The sequence below is a fragment of the Ailuropoda melanoleuca genome, chromosome 5, assembly GCF_002007445.2.
Source record: "Ailuropoda melanoleuca isolate Jingjing chromosome 5, ASM200744v2, whole genome shotgun sequence".
Classification (NCBI taxonomy): Eukaryota; Metazoa; Chordata; class Mammalia; order Carnivora; family Ursidae; genus Ailuropoda; species Ailuropoda melanoleuca.
In genome coordinates this window covers 5,795,909-5,822,492 of record NC_048222.1, presented here as the reverse complement: position 1 = coordinate 5,822,492, position 26,584 = coordinate 5,795,909, and the positions used below count along the sequence as shown (strand labels likewise).

At 41.0% G+C, this 26,584-nt stretch overlaps 1 protein-coding gene across 1 annotated transcript; it reads left to right on the top strand.

Moving 5' to 3' along the window:
• LOC109490668 (translation machinery-associated protein 7-like) lies at window positions 1-21,021 on the top strand. The gene is made up of 2 exons (XM_034660189.1): window positions 1-178; window positions 20,927-21,021. Exons 1-2 carry the CDS (start codon window positions 1-3, stop codon window positions 21,019-21,021), a joined length of 273 nt encoding a protein of 90 aa, XP_034516080.1.
• Window positions 21,022-26,584: the final 5,563 nt, after the last annotated feature.

The window sequence follows — 26,584 nt, the reverse complement described above, 5'->3', positions numbered from 1 at the left end:
ATGTCTGGCCACAAAGATGGCAAGAAGCAGCCCAAGAAGCAGGCCAAGCAGATGGACAAGGAAGATAAGGCATTCAAGCAGAAACAGAAAGACAAGCAGAGGACACTCGAGGAGCTAAAAGCGAAGGCCAAGAGGACGGGTCCCCTGGCCACGTGTGGAATTAAGACATCTGGAAAAGGTAAGCTGTTCCTTGTGCCCGATACAGTGGTGATCCTTGCTTGTATTCCTGTTTAAACATCTGGATTCCCTGTCACACCATCTATTGCCACTTACGGCTAGAAGGAAGTGTTGACTTAGGTTCTGTTGCACAGAAAAAAGAATAAACTTTTATAAAAAACAAAAACCAAAAAAACACAAATCAATCATTTAAAAAACCAACGAACCAAACAAACAAAACACTCTGCTTTTTCTCTACCAGTCGGTCATGTTAATGAACGACACTACTGTCATCTCACTGGTGCACCCCGCCCCCCGCCTTTTTTAATTAATTAATTTTTAAAAAGTAACCTCTACACCCAACGTGGGGCTCGAACTCACAACCCCAAAATCAAAATTCGCACACCGTATTGACCGAGCCAGCCAGGCGCCCCACAGGTGTGACTCCTTGAGGAGAATTATTCCAGATTCCTCTTTCAGCATTCCTTTACTCAGACATCCAGTGATTCACCACGTCTTTTCTAGCCTGCCTTCTCGATGTCTCTGGGATTTGCCGCTTACTCCAAGCCTGGGGCCACTCCTGTGTCAGGGACCTATTATTTTCCAGCCTTGGATGTTGTGGTAGCCTTTGGACTGTTGTCCTGTCTAGTCTTGTCTCTCTTCAATCCATTCGTCACACTGTCTCCAGCATATAAATCCAGTCATTTCACTCCCCCGCTAGAAATCCCTTCCTGCCTCCCTGCATCACCTTCAGGAGGATTCAAATGCTCTAGTGGGTTCACAGGACTCTTAGACACTGGACCCAGCTTAACTTCCTGTGGCTATTACCACCCCACCTTCATCCTTTGCTCCCCACCTCTGTATTCTATATTCCAGCAGTGCTAACATAGTTCCAGTTACCCGAATATACCATTTGTGCTTCTGATATATGGTCTCCTGGCTTCCTGATATCCCCTTTCTCTAATTCTTCACGGGGCCAACAATCTTGCCTTAAGAGACAGCATGGGCTTTCTTCCTTAGGAGAACCCCATACTGGTCTGGTTTATGCCACCTCTGATGCGATCCCTCTCACCCCGTCACTATCAAAGCCCTCATTTTGTGGCCATCTGTTTGCCTATCCTTCCTGCTCACCACAGAATCTTCTGGGGAGCCATTGTGTCTTATGGATTCTTGTAAGCACCCCCCCCCCGCAAAAGGGCCATTAGTTAATACATGCTCACTGAATACAGCATCAAAGAGGCAACTAGTTAAGACAGAAAATAAGTTTAATAACATTTTTCAGAAAAATGAAAAAAAATTAAAGATATTTACAAATAACTTTTTGAGGTCATAGTTTGGTAGGGAATATGGATATATTGATTGTAATGGAAACACTGTTTTGCTTTTTTTTGGTTTGTTTAATTGAAGACTTTTCCTTGAGGGGATATAACCTGGATGTTGGTAACAAACAAACAGCAAACCAAGTCTCCTCTTGTTATTTGTTCTTGGATGAATTACTTGGGCTTTGGAAATTCATTTCCCTCATCTGCAAGAGGGTTGTATTTGCCTTAGAAGTGTGTTGTGAAAATTTAAGTGAGCACCTGGGGGCACCTGGCTGGCTCCGTGGAGCATAGACTCTTGATCTCCGGGTGGTGAGTTCCAGCCCCACGTTGAGTGTGGAGCCTACTTTCAAAAAAATAATAAAACAAAATAAAAGTGTCTGGATATAATAAGTGTTGAGTACATATTGATTAGCTTCCCCTTCTTTGAATAGCTTAAAGGTTAACAGATAATGCCATTTTCAGATGAGGGAAACACATCATTTGGCCTTCAGATAATACAGATCATAGAAAGTAAATACCTAAAATTTGGTCTATTTGTTCAATTCGTCAATTATGATAACTTTGTAAGTTGTGGAATAAACTTATTTGGCAGTCATTAATTTATATAAATTATTTTTATATAATAATATAGAAGTATCTGTAATTTTCCTGATTATCATAATAACTAGTCTATGATATTGACTAGCACATTAACAAAGTAGCCTAATTTCACTCTTTTTGGAAAGCATTTTTAAGTCTATCAAATAATGTATAAGTATGCAGAGTTAAAATAAGTCCAAATGTTAATCCATATATTGAAAATTGCTGTGTGGAAAGACATACATTTTATAATTTATTTCTCTATTATTGCAAATGTCATAAAGCCACTGCTCATAATTCTGGGAAGTAAATCATATTAATGTGGGAAACTGGATTCAAAGTGGGACTATAGCTCTGATAGCTAACTAAGATAGGTTTTCAGATAATCTAAATCTGGGCAGTAAATTGGGCAATTTCACATTTCTTAAACATCCTACAAACTTTCAAAATGTCTTTGTATTTATTTGTGTGTTTATTTGTTTTAAGATTTTATTATTTCAGTAATCCCTACACCCAGGGTAGGGCTCGAACTCACAACCCCAAGATCAAGAGTCACATGCTTCTCTGACTGAGCCAGCCAGATGCCCCTGAAGTAGCTTTTTAAAGTTTTCCTCAAGTCAACTCTGTCCTATTTTTAGGGTAAATAATTGCTTGATTCCCTTAATTCCCTTGGCAAAAGAAATAAGGTTCCTCCTCCTAATCCCCTCACTTTCTGGGCTCTTTTCACCCACGGATCTCCAGCAGGTTAAACTGGCTACACATTAGCTTCTTTTCACAAGATATGAGTAATTATTTTAAATTGCTCTGGTTTATTAAGTGAAATCCAAAGTAGCTTCTGTACCTACCTGACATTTAGTTAATGAGCACAGTGATACCTCCAGGAGATTAATGGAACTTTGATAAAGGGGTAGTTTAACTGGGTGCAGTCGCACATCTGGATTGCATTTGGAAAGGGGTGAAATAATCCATATATTTGAATGCAATTTAACGTAATTACATTGTAATTTTGGTTATTGCCGAAAGACGATTTGCCATTTGAAGTGAGAACTGCCATCTGAAGAGAGGATAGCTCACACAAGTAATTGAAATCTATCAACAAGTATTAATTGAGTGCCTATTATGTTCAAGGCTCTGGGGTAAGTATGGGAAATACAAAGAAGCATAGGACTTAGTATCTATTCTCAAGTGAGTATTCTCCAACTATATATATATATATATATACACACCCACACACACACACACACACACACACGCACTGGAGTAAACAAACTAATTGAGAAATGTGTATGTGTGCATGACAATGTCCTGGACACTTCTGTGTATTTTGACTTTATACGTTTTCATGGATCTGGGGCACCTGGATGGCTCAGTCTGCTGAACATCCAACTCTTGATCTCATATCAGGTCATGCATGATCTCAGGGCTGTGAGTTTGAGCCCCGCACTGGGCTCTGTGCTGGGCAGGAAGCCTACTTTAAATAAATAAATAAATAAATAAATAAATAAATAAATAAATAAATGTAAGTTTTCACTGATCTCTCTGTGTAGGATATTGTGTTGGTGACACCAAGAAGTATTAAACGGGATTTATTATTTCACGTGGAATTTGCTTAGGGAGGGACACCTGGCAAGCTGACTCAGTCGACGTGTGACTCTGGATGTCGAGGTTGTGGGGTCGAGCCCCACGTTGGGGGTAGAGATTACTTCAGAACAAAATATTTTTAAAAAAAAGAAGAAGAGGAAGAATTTGCTTAGGGAAATAGGGCATTGGGCTAAAAAGAAGTGAAGGTAGCATATGGTAAGGTCAAATATTACTAACCCTTCTATTTGTATAACACTTTAAAAGTGCTTTCATACACGCCCTCTGTTACAATTATTCTTTTTAGTCCTGCTTTCCCCTTGAGCTAATCTACCTTCCAGATTGCCCGAAAGTCTCATTTATAATCATGTCTGGCTGCTTGGCATTTGTAACCTCTTCATCCCTGCAATACGATTTTGCCCATCTACCTTCCCGAAGCATTTCTCCCATTAACCAAATTCAGTGACCTGTTTCAGTTCCCTGACCACTGGATCTCTCTGTCATGGTTGACACCAGAAACTATTCTCTAGCATGTGAAACTTTCTCTTCTCCTTCTCTAATACCACTTTCTGTTGCTTAACCTTCGTCTCTTTCACACAAGGTGGAAGGAATGGCCTAGAGCTGTGAGCGCCAAAGTGGTGGGTTTGTCCCTGGTGGCCCCCGAGATGGTAATACGACTTTAGATAGTACGTGGGCCCAGATGGAGAGAGACATTGCCTGGGAAGACGTCAACGGATGGGCAGGAGGGTGGGGTTACATGGTGAGAATTGTAGGGAAATAAGAATGGGGACAGTCAAAGGTAGAGTTCTCTGTCTGACCCCAGGCCTTCAGGAGTGGCCCCCTTTGCATGTCCTTCAACACCAGCCCCAGACTTCCTTCTCTCTGGTCTCTCTGACATCTGTACCCAGAGCAGCCTGAGGCCTAGGGCTTGGGAGGGTCCAGACTTTACCAAGGCCCAATCCTGGAAGTTTGGGATTAAGTGTTTGGGGGTGATGGGCTGCTGTAGCATTGGGTTTCGATTCAGCAGCCACAAGAAGAAAGAACGGGCCAAAGAGTAGCTTTGAATCAGACCTTGGGTTTAATTTAGCTCTGCCCCTTACTAGCTATGAAACCAGAGGAAACTTGCTCAAACAAAAACCAAGGAATCTTTCCTGTCTCTTCTGCCTTTCCCCAAATCTTCCCACACAGGTTAGCAGGTCTAGTCCACTCCGCCTAAATCCACCCCCTCCTCTCCACCGCCATTCTGGTTCGGCCCGCCATCCTGTCTTGCTGGACCAATATATAAGCTTTTAACTTTGTGTCTTTTCCTTCTTTTGCCCTTTATACGTTATTCTTCACACAGCACCCGAAGGATATTTTTGAAATGAAATCAGATTATGTTGATCCCCTAATTAAAACCTTCCAAATGTTTTTCATTGCTGAGAATAACTTCCAAACTCCTCAACATAGCTACGAGGCCTTATGTAACGCTGGATATAATGTTCCCCATGGCTCAGTCGATTCTAGCCATACATTCTTTGTTTTCCCTCAACATGCCAAGCTTTTTCTTGTCTTAAGGGCTTTGCAATAGCTGTTTTTTACGCCTGGAATGCTCCTTCCCAGTCTTCAGAAGGCTGATTGCTTCTCATCATTCAGTCTCAGCCCAATTGTTCCTTCACAGGCAAGACTTTTGTAACCAGCCCCTGCGCCTCTTTCCACTGTCCTCCCCCAACACAGCTCTGATACGTAACTTACTTTCTTCAAGGCTTGTTACTATCAGAAATTATCTTGTTTATTCTCTCTTCCCACAACCAACACTAAATAAAAATGACCTAAGTCAATTCTGTGTGTTTCTGTTATCTCAATGCCTAGATGGTGCCTGGCACACAGTAGGCGGTCAAGTCAATAAATATTTGTTGACTATGGAATGAATGGGGTCAGTACATCTTTTTGAGCCCAGAGTTTCCAGTAAGAGAGAATTAAATGAGATTTTTAAATAGATCACATATATATTATAGCATTTAATATATAATATATAATCTCATTTTATATATTTATAGGTAATATATAAAATCTTGTTACATATAACATATACATAAAATGACATTATGTAATATAGAGATATAGACATGCTAGCTTTTTCTCTATTCTATATAGATGTCTACTGGCCACTTAGCAAAGTGCCCGGCCCGTAGTAAGAATGTAGTTGGGGTGCCTGGCTGGTTCAGTCAGGGGAGCATGTGACTCTTGATCTCAAGGTTGTGAGGTCAAGCCCCACGTTGGGTATAGAAATTACTTAAAGAAAAAAAAGATCTTTAAAAAATGAATAAGTAAAGGGGCACCTGGGTGGCTCAGTTGGTTAAGCATCTGACTCTTGATTTCAGCTCAGGTCATGATCTCAGGGTCGTGAGATCGAGCCCTACATCAGACTCTATGCTCAGCATGGAGTCTGCTTGAGATTCTCTCTCTGCCCCCCCATCCCACTCGCTCACTCTCTCTCTCCAATAAATAAATTTTTTTTTAATTGAAAAAGGAGTGCAATAAATGGTAGCCATTGTATTTTCTGTGTATAAGACATGATAAGCTCGGGATCCTGGGGACAAGTTCTGAAATGTACATTCATTTTGCTGACGATGCTTGTTGAAAACTTGTAGTTTCTTCAGAAATGGCATCTGAAGAACTTGCTTAATACACTTTCAAAATTATGAGAAGGCCACTTGACAAAAGGTTTTTATAAATGTTTTCTCAGACCAGATGGCAATGATTCAGGAAAAGGAAATCCTCTGTAAATCGCTGTTCTGGGTTTTACCAAATAACCTGACCCATTCAGAGGATTGGGCAGTTCACTTCGGAAGTCAACAGGGACAATGAAATGTGTTGAACATCATTTCGAGTAGGAATTCATTATCAGTATCCAACCTCACCTAAGAAGTCGGATATTCAGCTCATCTTGGTCTTGAGCTAAAAAACATTAAGCTGATATTCATTTTCAATTGACCAATAAGAATGAAAAAAAAGAGCTTTTTTTCTTATTTTCAGGCATGCCCTTTAGTAAACCAGTTAGCTTTGTCGTTCCTTGAAGATTGTTATTTTACTATTATTTTTTAATTTAAGAGCATTCCTTCGTTTTCATAGTGTTTGTAGTTATTTTTCATTTACAAAAGTGATACAGTGCTTATGGTGATGATGTAGCATCATTTAAAAATAAATTTATTGGGGCACCTGGCTGGCTTGGAAGACCGGGTGACTCTTGATCTCAAGGTTGTGAGTTCAAGCCCCATGTTGGGCATAGAGATTACTTAAAAATAAAATCTTTAAAAAAATAAATAAGAATAAATTTAAAGTAAAAGCGATTTTCTTTAAGGAAAGTTATTTTTAATTTTTTAAAAAGATTTTTTTTTAAATTTATTTGAAAGAGACAGCATGAGCGGGGCGAGGGGCAGAGGGAGAAGCAGACTCCCTGCTGAGCAGGGAGCCTGACACAGCTGATCCCAGGACCCTGAGATCATGACCTGACTCTAAGGCAGATGCTTAATGGATTGTGCCACCCATTTATTGAATAAATGCTAAAGTTAATGTGCAGAGATGGCAGAATCCTGAGGATATTATATGGCCACTGGAGTTTGAGAAACAGGGTCCTATAGTAGAATTTCAACCTGTGATAAAAGGCTAGTTTTGTTGTTTTAAATTTTCAATCAGTTGCAGGATGCTCATTGTTTTTTAAGTTTATTGATTTATTTATTTTTAGTCATCTCTACACCCAAATGGGGCTTGAACTCCCAATCACTGAGATCGAGAATCGCATGCCCTTCCAACTGAGCCAGCCAGGCACCCAGGCTGGATGCTACTTTTTTTTTTTTTTTTTAAGATTTTATTTATTTATTTGACAGAGAGAGAGGCAGCGGGAGAGGGAACACAAGCGGGGGAGTGGGAGAGGGAGAAACAGGCTTCCTGCTGAGCAGGGAGCCCGCCGTGGGGTTTGATCCCAGGACCCTGGGATCATGACCTGAGCCAAAGGCAGAGGCTTAACAACTGAGCCACCCAGGTGCCCCAAGGATGCTACTTTTATAAAATCCAGTAACATTTAATTTTTAGAAAAATAAAAGTAAAATAATAAATGAAAGACATTAAAAGGAGAAGCTTACATTTTAAATTACTAGGTGCAAATTTATAAAATAATTCTGCCAAATTGCTATAAGAGTTTTAAACATTTGCTGCCAGTTTCAGAACTGACCTCCTTGCATACTGGTTAAGAGCTTGCAAATGGGAGATTGGTTCACTGACCACACTTTAAGTGACATTGGCCTAGAGAAAGGGGACAGACCAGAGAAAAGTCAGTAATTAAGGTTGGAATACAGGAAAGGTAATTCCAATGTCTCCTTTTCCAGATCCTTACTCCTAGAGTGTCATTATAAATTCCTACTCATTCTCTCCTCTCCGTTCCAATTCCCTTAGTTCCAGCCCTTCCTGAGTATAGATGTATTGTCTTCAAAAGTGTTCTCATCAGGTTGCTAAAAAAAAGGAGGCCTCTAAAATTTGATAAGAAATTATCTGTTAGACTATTGAACATATCATCCTGCCTATCGTTCAAAATCTCTTTGAAGATGGCTCTGTAAAAATTTTCCTGGGGCGCCTAGCTGGCTCAGTCAGTTAAGTGTCTGCCTTTGGCTCAGGTCATGATGCCGGGGTCCTGGGATCAAGTCCCGCCTCGGGCTCCCTGCTCAGCGGGGAGCCTGCTTCTCCCTCTCCCTCTGCTGCTCCCTCTGCTTGTGCTGTCAAATACATCAATAAAATCTTTAAAAAAAATTTTTTTTTTCCTTTGGAGGGGCACCTGGCTGGCTCAGTTGGTAGAGCATGCCACTCTTGATCCTGGTGTCATGAGTTCAAGCCTTGTGTTCGGGGCAGAGTTTACTCAAATAAATAAATAATAAATATTTTTTAAAAGTTTTCCTTTGAACTTTAGTGCCAGGAAAATGTCGTCTTCTTAGGAAAAGCTTTGCTTTTTTTTTCCCCCTTCAATGAGACAGTTAAGGGTTGCATACAACACATTCTAGGTGTATATACCTTATGGGGTTTTTTTTGCCAGGAAGATCAGGGATAGATTTAATATATACAGCAGCAACTATACTGATATTCAATTCTGCCTCCTCTTAACTTAGGTTTGCATTTTCTATTGTTATGAATCCCCAAACTGAGAAAAGGAGTAGCCATTGGACAATCCAGGGGATGACTACTTTTTTGGTACTTCACATCTATTCAAGTCAACGAGAAAGAGTTTAAATCTTAGGAAAAAGAAAGAATGAATGCAAACATTAGACAACTCACTCTTCTTCCTAATTTTGCTTATTTCTGAGGTCTTCTAAAAGTTTTGCTACAGAACTAGAGATTTAAGTGTTTGCTTGTTTGTTTTTTAATTGCGTCTCTTTCATTGGCATGGAATTTAACTTGTCCTCTGAGATCGAAACAGTTAACAAGAGGACTCGTGATAGAGCTAGTCCTACATGTATTTTCTGGTAATTGTTGGTAGGCTGTTGGAATTGGACCTAGATTTGTTCAGGATATGAAGTAGGCATGATTCATCCAGTTATTTTGAAAGGGTTGTCTGTCCCAGTTCCGGGAGCAAGGCTGTTGTTTGCCTGTTTCCCCAAGGAGGAAGGCAAGAGTGAAGTGGATTGTATGACACCATCATTACTGGTCTGAGATAAGCAGTCGGAAGTACAGTGCCAACCTGAGGGCATCCAGGCAGAAGTGGGGGTCGGGGGAGAGGATTTGGAAATTCCAAGGAACAAAGTCCTTGCCTCACATCAGTTTGAACCTGTGTTCCTCTAGGTGCATTCTTGGTTTTCTGTTGTTTTCTCAAATGAGTTTAACTTGCCATGTATTCTTGTGGGAAGACCGGTAACTCTAAGTTTTCAATATTTTTTGTGTAACTGCTGGGCAGGAAGAGATACCCTTGCAAGCCTGTCTTGTAAGATGGTGGGGGAGGAGCCAGGGAACTGAAGGTGGTTTAGGGTCTCAGGAGGATTGGAACTGTACGATGATAGACCCTCAACGAGGAAGTGGAGAAAAGTAGGAAAATATCATGGCCTTGATGGCGATGGCAAATTTATTGCAATTTGAATGGATATTGGGATTTTTTGTCTATCGTGAACACTGATTTAAAGTCAGGAACATATTATGACATCAAGATTATTGCCATCCTTTATCCTGATTGGGGGCTGGGGAGTCTTTAATGTGCTACTCAGGTGACTTAATATAGTAGCAATGAGAGAGGAAACAAGTTACTGAAATTTTTATGCTAGAAGGAAGTGCTGGCTGCTTGCTCATCTAAAAAACAACAGTAATGGTGGTGGAAGCAAGGTGAAAATAATAATAATAATAGTAATTAACAACAGTAATTCATTTAAGGCATTTATATAAAAGTAACTTCACTGAGTCCCTACTTCATGGAATATCCACTTTTATTGAAAAGAGCATTAGTACAGAAGCTGTGACTAAATTAGTGGTTTACCTGTGATGGGAGGAATGAGATAATTTCTATTATCTGCCTTTCATGGAAGCAATTCTTTTCCAACTGTATTAGGAATGTTCTGGAATACAGCTGCAATGGCATACCAAGAAGGCTTGGCTACTTGACTAAACATTGTTTTATATTATAAAAAATATGATAAAAAGCAATGAATTATTAGGGCGCCTGGCTGGCTCAGTCAGTGGAGAATGTGACTCTTGATCTCGGGATTGTGGGTTTGAGTCCCCACATTGAGTGTAGAGATTACTTAAAAATGAAATCTTTAAAAATAAAAAAAAAAGCAATGAATTATATTGATGTAGTCATGCTGTTTGTTGCAAAACAACAACAACCAAACAAAACCCAGTCCAACCTTGGCAGAGAAATTAAACAGAGTATAAACAGGAAGCGTGTATAGTAGTTATATCAGTAAGCGACCAGATTTCATAAATAATAGGAACACATCTTAGGGAACTAGAATATCTCCCACATTTTGGCACTGATTTAACAAGCAATTTACTTAAACACTTGCTGTAGTTCCAGAACATTTATGTTGCTAAAGCTGATTTGCTTTGAGATGATGTTTCTACTGTTATAATCTAATTTTATAGAATTGTGAGATTGGAATGCTAAAAATAGAAACAAAATAGTAATAGCCCCTTCTGACCATAACGAGAACTGCTTCTATTTCATATTAATGTCCTTACGTCATTCTATGTTCATTCTAAACGACTCCTGTAGGATTCACTTTTTAAGGTAACTAATTTATACCTCAACATTAGTTTGACTGTGCAGGTATTCTCATCTCAAATATTTAGTCAGTGAGAAATGAGAAGTCCCCAAAGAAATTTTTTTTTTTTTATATCTCATATCCTCTAGACAGTTTTCCACTCAGAGGAACTATTTCAAAAGCATAGGAGAAAATAACAACTTTCTCTGTATATGAATTTCTAGTGAAATCTTTTAAACGTATTTCAAAACTTTTCTTTTTCATGGGGTCTGTGTAGCCTAGCAACAGAGTATCTAAGTCGTCAACCTCACAACGGTAGCAATCAGATCCGAAAAGTTCTTTATATTTGCTTTGCTATTCTTTTTCTAGGATCTTTTAATTCTACAGCACAATGGTTTTCTTCTTCTCTTTCTTTTTCTTTGCGCAATCATTTCCTAATAGCTCCATGAAATTGCTGGAACCCCCATTCCTTGCCACGTAATGCACCAAATTTTCGTGACTTCATTAGGTTGTCATGGTCTTCCGTGGTTCTGGGCTCCTTTTTCTGTGGAGTTATTTTAGATCTGAGACTGTCCATTCTTATGTTTTCTCTGTTCTGCATCATGTTGAGGCCAGATAGAAAATTTTTGTTTTTTTTTTTTTTAAGATTTTATTTATTTATTTGACAGAGAGAGACAGCCAGCGAGAAAGGGAACACAAGCAGGGGGAGTGGGAGAGGAAGAAGCAGGCTCCCAGCAGTAGAGCCTGATGTGGGGCTCGATCCCTGAACGCTGGGATCACGCCCGGAGCCGAAGGCAGACGCTTAACGACTGAGCCACCCAGGCGCCCCTGTTTTGTTTATTTTTTTTTAAGTTCCATAAAAAAAAAAATCACTTCCAGAAGGCACTACCATGTGTATAAGTCTTAACTGAATTTTTTGTGATCAAGCAGAGAAATTTAATCAAAAAAGTACAAATATCTTAGAATGGAACATCAAAAACACCTAGCTGCATGTTTCTTGATCTTGGACTTCCAGAATGACAAGAAAAATAAATGTTCATTGTTTGAACCACCCAATCTGTCGTAATTTTGTTATAGCAGCCCCAAAATGATTAGACAATGGGTAATAGAAATGTGGACTCTTGGGGTGCCTGGGTGGCTCAGTCGGTGAAAGGTCTGCTTTTGGCTCAGGTCATGATCCCAAGATCCTGGAATCAAGTCCTGCATTGGCCTCCCTGCTCAGTGGGGAATCTGCTTACCCTCTCCCTCTGCCAGCTCATACTCTCTCTGTCTCTTTCAAATAACTAATAAATAAAATCTTTTAAAAAAAGAAAAAAAGGGGGCACCTGGGTGGCACAGCGGTTAAGTGTCTGCCTTCAGCTCAGGGCGTGATCCCGGCATTGTGGGATCGAGCCCCACGTCAGGCTCTTCCGCTATGAGCCTGCTTCTTCCTCTCCCACTCCCCCTGCTTGTGTTCCCTCTCTCGCTGGCTGTCTCTGTCTCTGTCGAATAAATAAATAAAATCTTTAAAAAAAAAAAAAAGAAAAGAAAAAAGAAAAAAAGAAGTGTGGACTCTAACTCCTTACAGTGCAGTCTTGGCATTTTGGTTTTTCACAAGATTTTTTATGCATCAGATCTGTAGACTGGTGAAAGGCCTCTCTGATGTGTCCCTGAGGGGGAGGGGTGTGGAGTTCTTCTCACCCCTCTTTCAGAGTTGGGCAGCTGAATGCAGAGATCTCAGCTGTAGTTAAAATAATGCACAAAGATCACACCTCTTGTCAAAGCCCAGAAAGCCCCATGCACTAGGGCCTCATCTGGTGTCTGCTGCTCCTCTGAGTCTCTGCGTCCTTGAGTTATGTTTTCACTCTGTATGAGGTTCTCTCTTCTCTCTGGCACTTTCGAGCTTCCCTTTTATTCTTTCAGGGGTGTGCGTGTGTGTGTGTGTGTATGTGTGTGTGTGTGAGATACTTCTTTTCTTTTCTTTTTTTTTTTTTAAGTTTCTTTTTTTTTTTTTTTTTTAAATTTTATTTATTTATTCAACAGAGATAGAGACAGCCAGCGAGAGAGGGAACACAAGCAGGGGGAGTGAGAGAGGAAGAAGCAGGCTCATAGCGGAAGAGCCTGATGTGGGGCTCGATCCCACAACGCCGGGATCACGCCCTGAGCCAAAGGCAGACGCTTAACCGCTGTGCCACCCAGGCGCCCCTTTTCTTTTTTCTTTTCTTTTCTTTTCTTTTCTTTTCTTTTCTTTTCTTTTCTTTTCTTTTCTTTTCTTTTCTTTTCTTTTTTCTTTTCTTTTTCTCCTTCTCCTTCTCCTTCTCCTCCCCATCCCCCTCCCCTTCCTCCTCCTTCTCCTCCTCCTCCTCCTTCTTCTTTTTGTCAAATGGTGATGGAAGAGGGGCACGCACATCATTTGGGTCTCCCAGTCTGCCATATTGTTGGAATTTTGAGATCATCTACTTGACAAACAGGTTGCCATGGCAGCCACTTTGGGGTGGTTCTCCATGGTACCGTGAGCATGGTGACTGTGTAATCCACTGAGCTGTGGAGGGCTGAAGTGATGATACTATTCTAAATATTGTAAGAGATCCAACCCACCCCATGCAGACATAGAGGTGTGGATTAGAATGAAGGCAAGAAGGAAGTGTGTTTAAAATCTAAGAATTTTAATAGAACAAAGGCATTTCATTTCTGAGGAGGAGGAATTTCAGATTTACAATTTCAAAGAAACGATTTGGGGTGCCTGAGTGACTTCGTGGGTGTCTGACTCTTAATCTCAGCCCAGTTCTTGATCTCAGGGTCAGGAGATCAAGCCCTGCACTGGGCTCCATGCTGGGCTTGGAGCCATTAAAAATAAATAAATAAAAATAAATTAAAAAAGAAAAGAAAAATGGGGCACCTGGATGGCTCAGGTGGTTAAGCATCCAACTCTTGATTGTAGCTCAGGTCATGATCTCAGAAGATTGTTAGATCGAGCCCCCTGGTGGGGCTGTGTGCTCAGCATGGAGTCAGTTTACGATTCTCTCTTTCCCTCTGCTCCTCCCCCTGCCCCCACACATGCTCTCTCTCTTTCTCTCTCAAAAAAAAAAAAAAAAAAAAAAAAAAAAAAGGAAAAAAGGATTCAGCATGGGGCACCTGGGTGGCTCAGTCGTTAAGCGTCTGCCTTCGGCTCAGGGTGTGATCCCGACGGTCTGGGATCGAGCCCCACATCAGGCTCCTCCGCTGGAAGCCTGCTTCTTCCTCTCCCACTCCCCCTGCTTTGTGTTCCCTCTCTCGCTGGCTGTCTCTCTCTCTGTCAAATGAATAAATAAATTCTTAAAAAAAAAAAAAGGATTCAGCAAAACAAGCAAGGCACAACGCTAGGTCTTTTCAAAAAGAGCTGCAGCTGATTAGTCTTTCCTTTTGGTTTCTGCAAATACAACAAAAGATAGGTTATATTTGACACACCACCAACTGCTTATCCACAAGGATTTTCTTGTAGACACAAATATCATTTTAAAAACCTTAAAGAAGATTTTTTTGTGTTATATGAAACCATAAGCATACTAATTAATTCTGATTTTTGGTGTAAGAATTTTAATTCTTTTTAAGATTTTATTTTATTTTTTAAGTAATCTTGACACCCAACCCTGAGATCAAGAGTCACATGCTCCACCGACGGAGGCAGCCAGATGTCCTGGTCTAAGATTTTCTGAGCAAAATATATTGACTGTCCTTGGGGCACCTGGGTGGCTCAGTCAATTAAGCATCTGCCTTTGGCTCAGGTCATGATCCCAGGGATCGAGCCCCAGAGCCCCACAGCCCCACAGCCCCACATTGGGCTCCCTGCTCAACGTGGAGCCTGCTTCTCTCTCTCTCTCAAGTAAATAAATAAAATCTTAAAGTATATATATTTTTTCATTCATTGTCCTTAAGCTCATAAATTTGTATGGTTATATGTTAATGTTATATTTTCTATTTTCTGGTAAGTCCAGATGTTTTCAATTGATGTAATAATGACAATAGATATTTAATGCACTCTTCTGTTTTTTTCCCAAATAATGTGTATTTTAAACAATGGCTTTCTAAAACATATATGTTTTAGAAACTCAAAGCTCACTTTTTTTTTTTAAAGATTTTATTTATTTATTTGACAGAGAGAGACAGCCAGCAAGAGAGGGAATACAAGCAGGGGGAGTGGGAGAGGAAGAAGCAGGCTCCTAGCGGAGAAGCCTGATGTGGGGCTCAATCCCAGAACGCTGGGATCACGCCCTGAGCCGAAGGCAGCCACTTAAGGCCTGCGCCACCCAGGCACTCAAAACTCACTTGTTTCTTAACATACTTTATGCCCCGTGTTCCATACTCTACTTTATACACTAATATTCTTTTTTATGAACAGCCTCTATGGTATACATAAATTATGACAATGTTATAACTTCCAGGTCTTAGGAAATCCTGTTAATAATCTTCCATTATAAATTCCAATGACTAAGGGATTATTTTGCTCTAGAGTCTATGAGTTGTTTATTGGCCATGTTGAAGGAAATTGTGGAAGATACCAACACAGTGTCTAGCACCAATATTCAATGTTAATAAATGTTGACTAGTAATGTTAAGTGTTCATAAATCATTTCCTAGAATGGGGAAGTTAAAGCACGTCAAGACTGAGTTATGGTGGTTCGGCAGGATATAGGAGTGGTATCTCATTAGAGCATCTCGAAGCACTTCCCGATTTCAAATCCACCATCCATCCCTCTCACTTTCCTACATCTTTTGTTTTGTTTTGTTTTAAGTAAGCTTTATGCTCAACATGGGGCTTGAACTCGTGACCCTGAGATCAAGAGTTTCATGCTCTACCAACAGAGACAGCCAGGCGTGCCTCACTTTCCTACACCTTTTATTACACAGATTACAGTCTAGAGCTCAAAGTTCAACTAGCCATTTTCCAGAAAAGAAAATGATTGAAGAGCAGACTGTTGTCTCATACTTGAGATTGGTTTTAGAGATCCCAGGATAGAAATGGAAAACAGATGGAAATTCAAGCGAGCTACGTGTGGGTCTGAATTCTAGTTTTGTCCATTTACTACCCAGTGAGCTTGAACGAATCATTAGCTTTTCCAAGAAGTGGGGAATGACAGGTAAGGCTTACCTTTCTGGGTTAATATAAGGATGAAATGAAATCATGACCATTAAGACAGAGTAATCATCTGACACATTGTTCATTTTTCCAACATAGTTCCTAGCTTTCTTATACACTGAGATAGTACCTTACACTCGGCCTAGGAAAAGAATTTTATTCCAAATTTCTTTCAACAGACATTTAATAGGTACCTATTATCTGTCAGTACAGTGCTCCATCACAGTAAGTACCACAAGTTCTGAAGGAATGGACTGGGCCTGAAATTGATTTGTCTCTATTTACTGTATTAGCCTTCATAAATGAACTTGGGTTTCAAGTGGGTTTGTATTGATTTACCCACAGTGTTTCATGTTGTCCCCTGGGTGACCCATGTCACATATACTTCTGAGTGGACGGGACCCAGTCAAAAACAGAGTCTCACTATGGAGGGAGCAAGGCCAGTGCCTGCCTGGGGTGCTGGTAGTCAAGACCATAAGAGTAGTTTACCAGCAGAACCTGTGAACAGGCTGAACTAGGGACTGAAATCTGAAATCTGACCCTAACCTTCTCACTTCTGTCCAAACATCAAAACAAGCAAAGAACCAGTTTTTAGGGGCATCTGGGTGGCTCAGTCGGTGAAGCATCTGCCTTCAGCTCAGGTCACGATCTCAGGGTCCTGGGATTGAACCCCACTTCAGTCACCCTGCTTGGTGAAGAGTCTGCTTCTCCCTCATGGTGTCTCTCTCAAATAAATAAATAAAATCTTTAAAAAATTTTTTTAAAAATTGAGACATTACAAACAATCAGAGGAAAAAAAAAACCCTTTGCCTGGATGAAGAGTAACTTTTCAAGGAAGGGAAAATGAGAAGGCTTGCAGCAGGAAGTTTAACCCTGCACACAGTGGCTAAAAATGCCATGGGTGTGGCCAAAGGCCAGTAGGTGGAACTTTCAAAAGTGGGAGTTGAATGGGCAACTAGTGTTTAATGGGTACAGAGTTTGTTTGGGATAATGAAAACAGTGTAGAAAGGGATTGTTGTGATGGTTGTAAAACAACGTGACTGTATTTATGACTGTATTTATTTTTTATTTTATTTTTTTTAAGATTTTATTTATTTATTTGACAGAGAGACAGCAAGAGAGGAAAAATAAGCAGGGGGAGTGGGGGAGGGAGAAGCAGGCTTTCTGCTGAGCAGGGAGCCCGATGCAGGGCTCGATCCCAGGATGCTGGGATCATGACCTGAGCCGAAGGCAGATGCTTAATGACTGAGCCACCCAGGCGCCCCTGTATTTATTTTTTTATTTTATTTTTATTTTTTTTAACAATTTTATTTATTTATTTGAGAGAGAGAGAGCATGAACAGAGAGAGGGAGAAGGAGATTCCCTGATGAGCCGAGAGCCCAATGTGGGGCCTGATTCCAGGACCCTGAGATCATGACCTGAGCCAAGGGCAGATGCTCAACTGGCTGAGCCACCCAGGTGCCCCTGTATTTATTTTTTTTCTAAGATTTTATTTATTTAATTGAGAAAGAGAGTGCATGTGAGTGAGGGGAGGGGCAGAGAGAGAGAATCCCAAGCTGACTCCTCACTGAGTGCAGAGCCCACCCTGGGCTCAATCTCACGACCCTGAGATCATGACCTAAGCCGAAATCAAGAGTCCTACACTTAACCCGACTGTGTCACCCAGGCACGCCACCCAGGCATGACTGTATTTAATGCCACTGACTTGAACACTTAAACATGGCTAAAATGACATCTTTTATATTATCTCTATTGTATCACAATGAAAATAAATTAATTAGCAAGCACAATGCAGGTGTTACACCCCCACCCCCCGCGAAAGTATAAGTTGGCTGGTTGAACCTGGGGGTTCTTGGGGAGACCATCTCACTTCCTTATTTCTACGGCTAAAATGCTAAGGCATGGCACTTCTTTTTTTGTCACTTGTGAACCCTCACATGGATGCTTATTTACGCTTCCTCTGAGCTGCTCCCCTTCAGAGAAGTCAGAAGCTTCGTATGTAAAGTGTTGTTGTGTGTGGAAGGTAATGATGAACTTTCAGACTCAGAGTCATTCTCCAATAATCGTTTATCTCTGGGTGTTCCTCAAGGGCTTGGACGCGTGTTCTCTCCATCGATCTGCAGAACCCAGGAGACAGAAACTTGTTTCAGGGATTTGAGGAAATGGAAATGCAGAGACGCTAAGGCCTCACTATGGTCTCCGTGTAAGCGAGACTGGAACCTGGGCCTCCAGGGGACTGAGTGAACAGTCTGGTACGCAGCATTTGGACTTTCCTTCTACAAACACGACACCAAAACTTCTGTGTGATGAGTGACAAGAGTCACCAACCGCATGGATGCTTGCCTTCTCAGGAAGAAAGCTGGGATAAGCAGGACCAACACCGAGAGAGTTAAAATTTTTGCTTTCTACCCAAATGTTTTGGCATTATGTAGCTATACCCTAAATATAAACAGAATTCAATACACATGTTGGATCACAATAATTTTAAACCAGTCCGTACTTGTGATTAGAGCTAGCAAATGCAAAAGGTTAGTGTGAGGGGCACCTGAGTGGCTCAGTTGGTTAAGTATCTGACTCTTGATTTCCGCTCAGGTCATAATCTCAGGTTTGTAAGATCAATCCCCACGTCAGGCTCTGCTCTGGGCATGGAGCCTGCTTAAGATTCTGTCTCTCCCTCTCCCTCTGCCCCAGCTCTCTCTCTTTCTCTCCCTCTCTCTCTCAAAAAAAAAAAAAAAAGTTAGTCTGAAGTGTTAGGTATCATCATCTTAATCAGTCCTAAAGCACCTTTACCTAATCTTGTCACCTTATTAGGGCATTCAAATTCCATATTTGTAAAAAGAGACAAAATTATTTATATCTTGGAGTGCCTGGCTGGCGCAGTCGGTGGAGCATGAGACTTTTGATCTTGGGGTTGTGAGTTCGAGCCCCGCGTTGGGTATAGAGATTACTTAACGATAAAATCTTAAAAAAAATTGATTTATGCCTTGATTCATGTGCTGCATTTTACATAAATGCAGAAAGATAAAACTGATTATTTTTCGTTTTGTTTTTAAAGATTTTATTTATTTGACAGAGACAGCCAGCGAGAGAGGGAACTCAAGCAGGGGGAGTGGGAGAGGAGGAAGCAGGCTCATAGCGGAAGAGCCCGATGTGGGGCTCGATCCCACAACGCCGGGATCATGCCCTGAGCCGAAGGCAGACACTTAACGACTGCGCCACCCAGGTGCCCCAAAACTGATTTTTTTTAAAAGTAACTTTGTTGGGTTGAAAATAAGGGTAGAGAGACTAAATTAATAAAGCAAGGGATAAGATTACACAAACACATTAACGTTTTCCCCTTGAGCAGGTGCTAAAGAAGACCAGTGTTTCTGAAGAACATTCTGAGAAAGAAAGCAATGCGGGAACCCACTTAATTACAGGATTTATCCATAAGATGAAAGCCAAACTATAAACGAAACACATTTTCTGATCTTAAAACCTGTGAAATAGGGGTGCCTGGGTGGCACAGCGGTTGGGCGTCTGCCTTTGGCTCAGGGCGTGATCCCGGCGTTCTGGGATAGAGCCCCACATCAGGCTCCTCTGCTGGGAGCCTGCTTCTTCCTCTCCCACTCCCCCTGCTTGTGTTCCCTCTCTCGCTGGCTGTCTATCTCTGTCAAATAAATAAATAAAATCTTTAAAAACAAACAAACAAACACCTGTGAAATAGTTTTCCTGTAGACTTACATGAAGGTTACATGGTATGATAAAGTGAAGAATGTCCTTGACAACATTTACAATAGAGACAAAACTGGCTTTCTTGTCCCAGGTTCTTTGATATCCTTTAGTAGAGGCCAAGAGCATAGCACCAAGCATGCTCTACCAAGGGTCACTGACATTCTGTTTGAAGTCTCAAGTCCACATGCAGTAAAAATAATGGACATCTAATACAATTTGAGCTCAAATGCAATTTCGAAGTTTATCGAAAATGCTTAAAGTGGTTATAGTAAACTTTACCAAATCCCAAGTGTATGCAGATTAAAAACAGATGTATATCAGAATCCATAAGGAAGGGGGTGGGAGAAGAAGCAATAACCTTACCTATTAGAGCACAACATAATGGGTGGGGTGTTCCAGGGACCAGGTTTACCCTTAGGCAGATATGATTTAGGAAAGAAAGTTATAGTGGATTGGAATTCAGTGGACAAGTAAGCAGGTGAAATGTGAAAGTAATTAGATAATGAATTGATATCAGCGTAGAGGGAGATTTGTAATATCCTTCTTCCAGGCTCGCACCAGGACTTATTAATCCCTTTATGAAATCAATGACTTAGTTGAAGGTACAGAATTGTGATTGGTGAATCCATCATATTAGGTATAAGTGCCAAAAAAAAATCTTGATGGATTGATGAGATAATTCTGGCAAGATCAAAGTCAACAGAGATGAAATAAGGTCATATATTTTTGATGTGGTAGGAGGGAAGACACTGTCCTGATTTTTCCCCCACCTTTCTGCATCTTTCTTCTGATTTCAGGAACACAGAGGGCCTGTTCTGTGCCAGGCATGGTGCTGTGTGCTAGGAACACAATGATAAATGAGGCACATGACCTAGTAGGGAAGACACATATAAAAACTTCCAGGTGGTGTGTACATTTTGGAATAGAGATGTGCATTGAGTACAATTGTGGAGGCACCTGGCTGGTTACTTTGGTGGAACATATGACTCTTGATCTCAGGGGTCATGAATTCAAGCCTCACATTGAGCTCTATAGAGCTTACTTTATTTTATTATTTTATTAAGATTTTATTTATTTATTTGAAAGAGAGCAGGAACGGGAGGAGGGGCAGAGGGAGAAAGAGAAACTGAGCAGGGAGCCTGATGTGGGGCTCTGTCCCAGGACCCTGGGATCATGACCTGAGCCCAAGGCAGACACTTAACCCACTGAGCCACCCAGGCGCCCCTATAGAGCCTACTTAAAACAATTTTTTTTTTAATTTTAGAAAAATGTAAGTACAATGGTTGTATGAAGCATGGCAAGTATTCAGTTCCTTGCAAGATCCGGGGAGACTCCTTTAAGAAGGAGAACCCAAGTTAAAGAATAGATCTTTACTAGTCCTGGGCCTGGGGTATAGGTAGAGGGGAGGGGTAATGCAGAGAGAGAAAGCCACAAGAGAGGCACATCCAGGGGTTTACAGTGATTTATAGTGTGGATGGAGATGTGTATGTGTGGAGAGGAGAGATGGCAGGACATGATATGAGGGAGGGTGGTAAAGCCAAATTGCAGAGGAAATGGAATTTGAACTCTGGCAATTGAGGGAACCATTGATACATTTTTATTTTACTAAGGAAAGGAGTAATGGGGTCAAAATGGCATTTTTATGAAGGTCACCGTGCAAACAATGCTTCAAATCATTTGAACATGATGCTAGGGTGATAATGGTGGATACCGGTTTGGAGACATTTGGTCAGCTCCTCTGCCATAACAAAATAACAGACGAGGGGGCTTAAGCAGCAGAACATTTATCTTCTCATAGTTCTTTTTTTTTTTTTTAAGATTTTATTTATTTATTCGACAGAGATAGAGACAGCCAGCGAGAGGGAACACAAGCAGGGGGAGTGGGAGAGGAAGAAGCAGGCTCATAGCGGAGGAGCCTGATGTGGGGCTTGATCCCACAACGCCAGGATCACACCCTGAGCCGAAGGCAGACGCTTAACTATCTTCTCATATTTCTGAGAGCTTAATGCCCTAGATCAAGGTGCTGGCCAGTTACATTCCCCATGAGGATTGTCCTCTTGACTACCATCTGTGACCTCACGTGGCCTTTCCACTGCACGCATGTGGAAAAAGAGAGGGTGAGAGCTCTCTGGTGTCTCTTCCTATAAGGACACCAATCCTGTCAGATCAGGACCTCACCGTTGGGACCTTGTCCAACCTTAATTACTTCCTTAGAGGTTCCAACTCCAAATACAGACACTCTGCAGGGTAGGGCGTCAATGAATGAGTCTTGGGGAGACACAAATATTCAGTCCATAGCAGAGACTGTTACAGTTGTTCAGTTAAAAGATGATGAGGGCTGAATTGAGTAGTAGCCAAGGGGCAGGAGGGGAAGGATGTCAGAGACACTGAGGAAATAAGATCGGCAGTTCTTTGTGACTGCTTAGATGTGGAGTAAGGGGAAGGAAGAGCATAGGGTGACTCTCACATAATTTTGTTGTTGTTCCCTTTACTAGTGTTTTAGTCAGTGTGCTCCAGAAAAACAGATAGATATAGATACAGATATCCTATTGGTCAGTATAGTCTGTTGGTTCTCTTTCTCTTGAGCACCCCGGGACTTCAGGGCCTCCATAGTCACAGGAGCCAGCAAAAAGTCCTACTCTCTGCTGACTGCAGGCTGGAGAACTAAGAAAACCAGTTGTGTAATTCAACCTGAATCCAAAATTCTGAGATCCAGGAGGACCAATGTCTAGGGCAGGAGATGATGGGTGTCCCACGTCAACAGAAAGCAGATTCATCCTTCTTCTGCCATTTTGTTGGATGCAGGCCCTCAACATATTGCATGATGCCCACCTACATTGGTGAGGGCCATCTTCTTTACTCAGTCCACCTATTTAAATGCTAATCTCTTCCAGAAACATCTTCAGACACACCCGGAAATAGTGTTTTATCACCTATCTGGGCATCCCCTAGTGGAGTCAAGTTGACATAAAACTAAACCATCACAACTGGTTAGATGGTAGTACTGCTAATGAGAATAAGGATAGTGGGGAAATCTCCTGATTTTAAGACAAAGCAGGTAAAATCAGTTTAAGATAGTCTGAGTATGAGGTATTTGTGGGGCATGTGGGGGCAAATGTCCGGGGAGCAGTTTGGATTTATAGGTGTTTGCTTCAAGGAAGAACAATGAGGGCTGGAACTATGGAGATGGGGACGTCCGTGCTTAAAGCCATAGTGGATAAGGTCAGCACCGATAGGTGCAGAACAAGAAGGGACCAAGGATTGATTTTTGGGAAGAAACTTGGCATGGAAACACCAAAAACTATTGCTAAACCTCTTATTATTTCATCTTAAGTTGGGGGGGAAAAAATAGAATACTTTTAGTTTAATAATCTATATTTTTCCACATCAGATTCTCACCCTTATTCTTAGTAATTTTGTATGAGCACATCCTCACCTTTACTGCTGACTCAAAGTGATATTTTTGCTAATAAAGGAGAGAACCCTCTGGAAGGTGCTGTAACGAGTAAAGGATTGTACTTAGCTGTAAATTTAACCTCTGTAACTCCAGCTGCAGAATGAAGTCATTTATTATAGGGAAAAATTGCTGGCTTTGGAGGAGAAGACAAATGGTTGCCTCTTTGCCCTAGTTTAAATAGGATGATGGCTGTAGCATCGTTCCCTAGAGACAAGGTCTGTGCTTTGGAGGCTACCGGCAGCCATTAACGAGGCCAACTGTGATTGGGTTGTTATGGGTGCCAAATGGTTCCTCTTACAGGGTGGGAAGTGTTCCTGCCTGTGCTCTGGATTAAGGGCTCTGTCTCCAGCCCTCTTTATGATGGCTAAGCTTGCCTACAAATAAAAATCAAACTAAATAAATAATGAGAGAAGAAAATACTGCAAGACTGAAGGAAATCTCTTATGAGCTAACATACACTGAAATGAAAAATGAGTATCAAGCCTGAGTGTATAGAGCCTGCTATCCAAAAGCAGGTGATAACGCATTCAATGTGAAAAGTTCATGGGGGGCACCTGGCTAGCTCAGTCATTAGAACATGACACTCTTGATCTCAGGGTTTGTGAGGTCAAGCCCCACATTGGGCATAGAGCTTACTTAAAAAAAAATAGTTAAAAGATCACCTGTTTCAAATCATGGTAGAGAGTGTGTAATCAGTGTTGCTATTGGTATACAGGACAATATAATAGAAAGTGTGGGATAGGAAGCCAGTGTCTTGGGAAGAAACCACCTTTTTTATCCCTCATGCTTTTTAATTGTATCTATTAGTGACAGGCTTCCTGGGTTGAGTAAGTTAAAGCTATAATAGAAATGTCTGTCCGAGTAACTTCTAAGACTTGGATGGCCTTGCTTTTTTTTTTTTTTTTTTTAGGCTAGAGGAGAAAGTCTAATAATGCCTTTCTCTACAAAGCAAAATATTGATCAGTTCTATTCTTATTTAAAGCTATTATCACCAGAAATAAGTATTTCCACAGGAAATCAAAAGCAATGGCAAAATTCATGTATTTTGGAGCACAAAAATATTGTAAAAATGAAAGGCAACATGTAAGACCATTTCCATTCAAATGTACTGCCTTTGGGCTAAAGATTTTATCTAAGTTAGATATAAGGGATAAATGTTACAAAACAGAAACTCTGAAATTAAAACCAAAAATTATGCTATTTAACATGGAACAGCATCGTTCCCCCCCCCCCAAGTTCAAGATATTGCTGTAGCATAATCATGGTAGCTTGAAGGACTGCTTTATACATAGGGTAATCATCCAGGAACGTGAGTTGCAACCAGAAGTTGTGATGTACATTGTACTAGAAAAAGTACCACCCATCTAATTAATGCAGAAGTCTTCAGAGAAACTCTATAATGGATGGAAACCTGATTCCACTGGGAAGCATACATTATAACAGCAAACACTGAATGGGCAAAGGTGCTGGGAAAAAATGAAATGCACCTCAACAGGGAAATGTGGGGGCTCCAGGCTGGCTCAGTTGGTGGAGAATGTGACTCTCGATCTCCGGGTCCTGAGGTTGAGCTCCACGCTGGGTGTAGAGATTACTTAAAAAAAAAAAAAAAAAAAAAAAATCTTAAAAATAAATAAATAAAAGTGTGTATATTCAAGTTGGCCAAAAACCCTTTAAAACAATCTTGTTGGAGGGGGCACTGGGTGGCTCAGTCGGTTGAGCATCTGCCTCTTGATTTTGGCTCAGGTCATGATCTCAGGGTCATGGGATCGAGCCCTGCATAAGACTCCATGCTCAGCAGGGAATATGCTTGAGATTCTCTTTCCCTCTCCCTCTGCCCCTTTCCCTTGTGCTCTTTCTCTCTAAAATAAATGAATAAATCTTAAAAATATATAAACAATCTTACTGGGAAAATGGGAAATTACCTTGTATTATTTAGTCCCATACTGTTCATAGAGCAGAGATTTTCTCAAAATTCTCTGTAGCCTGGAGGAGATACAAGACATTAGCCTCCTTGCTCTTTCTGAACCTTCTAATGGTCTACTGGGGCCCATACATATTGACAGAAAGACCAGAACACTGTTGATCATGAAATCGGGTTTCTGGTATACTTTCTCTAGCACAGCAGTCTCTGGAGAGTTTGGCTAGCTTTTGTTTTCAATGCCCATCATCCATAAGGTAGATTATTTACTGCAGTTCCAGATGTTTTAACCTGAGAAGAGAAGCTGAGAATCAAAACGAAATTTGCCATCTACTATTTTACTGCTTTAACTCTCTTTACATCTGCTGGAGGGAATAAGCAGTCAGCAAACGCTGGCTGTTTTTATGATTGTCAGGCTTATATGTGAAGACTTATATTTTATTTTTAAGATTTTATTTATTTACTTTTTAATACTTTATTCACTTATTCTTTCGAAAGAGAGATTGGGAGGGAGGGGTAGAGGGTGAGGGAGAGAGAGAATCTCAAGCAGATTCCCTGCTGAGCATGGAGTCTTACATAGGGCTTGATCCCATGACCCTGAGATCATGACCTGAGCCGAAACCAAGAGTCAGATGCTCAACCGACTGAGCCGCCAGGCACCCCCCCCAATAAAATTTAAAGGGTTTTTGGACAACTTGAATATTCACACTTTACTGTTTATCTTATAAGTTGTTGTTGTTGTTGTTGTTGTTTTAAGTAATCTCTCCATCCAATGTGGAGCTGGAACTCACAATTCCAAGATCAAGAGTCCCATATTCTGCTGACTGAGCCAGCCAGGTGCCCCAGCACTTTACATTTTTGATGATATTTTATTCATACAATCCCACCACGTGGGTAGGGTTATGTTATTTCACACGTGGCTTTGAGGTAAAAGGTGAAGTAACTTCATCATGGTCACAGAGCCAGTGAGTGGCAGAATCAGGTGACATACACCAAGCTGATGATTCCAAAATTCACATTCTTAATAAAAAATCTCACTACCTCCTAATAAACTGAAGAGGGACACTTAGTCCAACCTGGGGGTTCTGGAAGGACTTCTTATGAGAGAGAATGGTGTGGAAGAATCTGAAAGGTAAGTAAGAATTAGAAATAGGAAAAAGGTGCATGAGTGAAATCATGTACTCACACAGCTTTGTTAAAGCAGTTTAATATCGTCAGAATGTACAGTGTGAGTCAGGTTGAGGGGAAATACAGATTGAGAAGGAGCGGGGAATCCTTCTGTGGAGGACCATATATGCTAGGCTATGGAGATGAGATTTTACCCTAGGAAATGGAAACGATTACAAACAATAACAGTAGGAACAACAAGAATACAAGTAAAATCAATAATGGGGAGGGCTTAAAAAGAAAATAGGATTTCAGGCGCGCCTGGCTGGCTCAGTCAGTACAGTGTGTGACTCCCGATCTCGGGCTGATGAGTTCAAACCCCATGTGTTGCATGGTGTTTACTCAAAATTCTTTTAAAAAGTTAAAAAAAAGAAATAAAA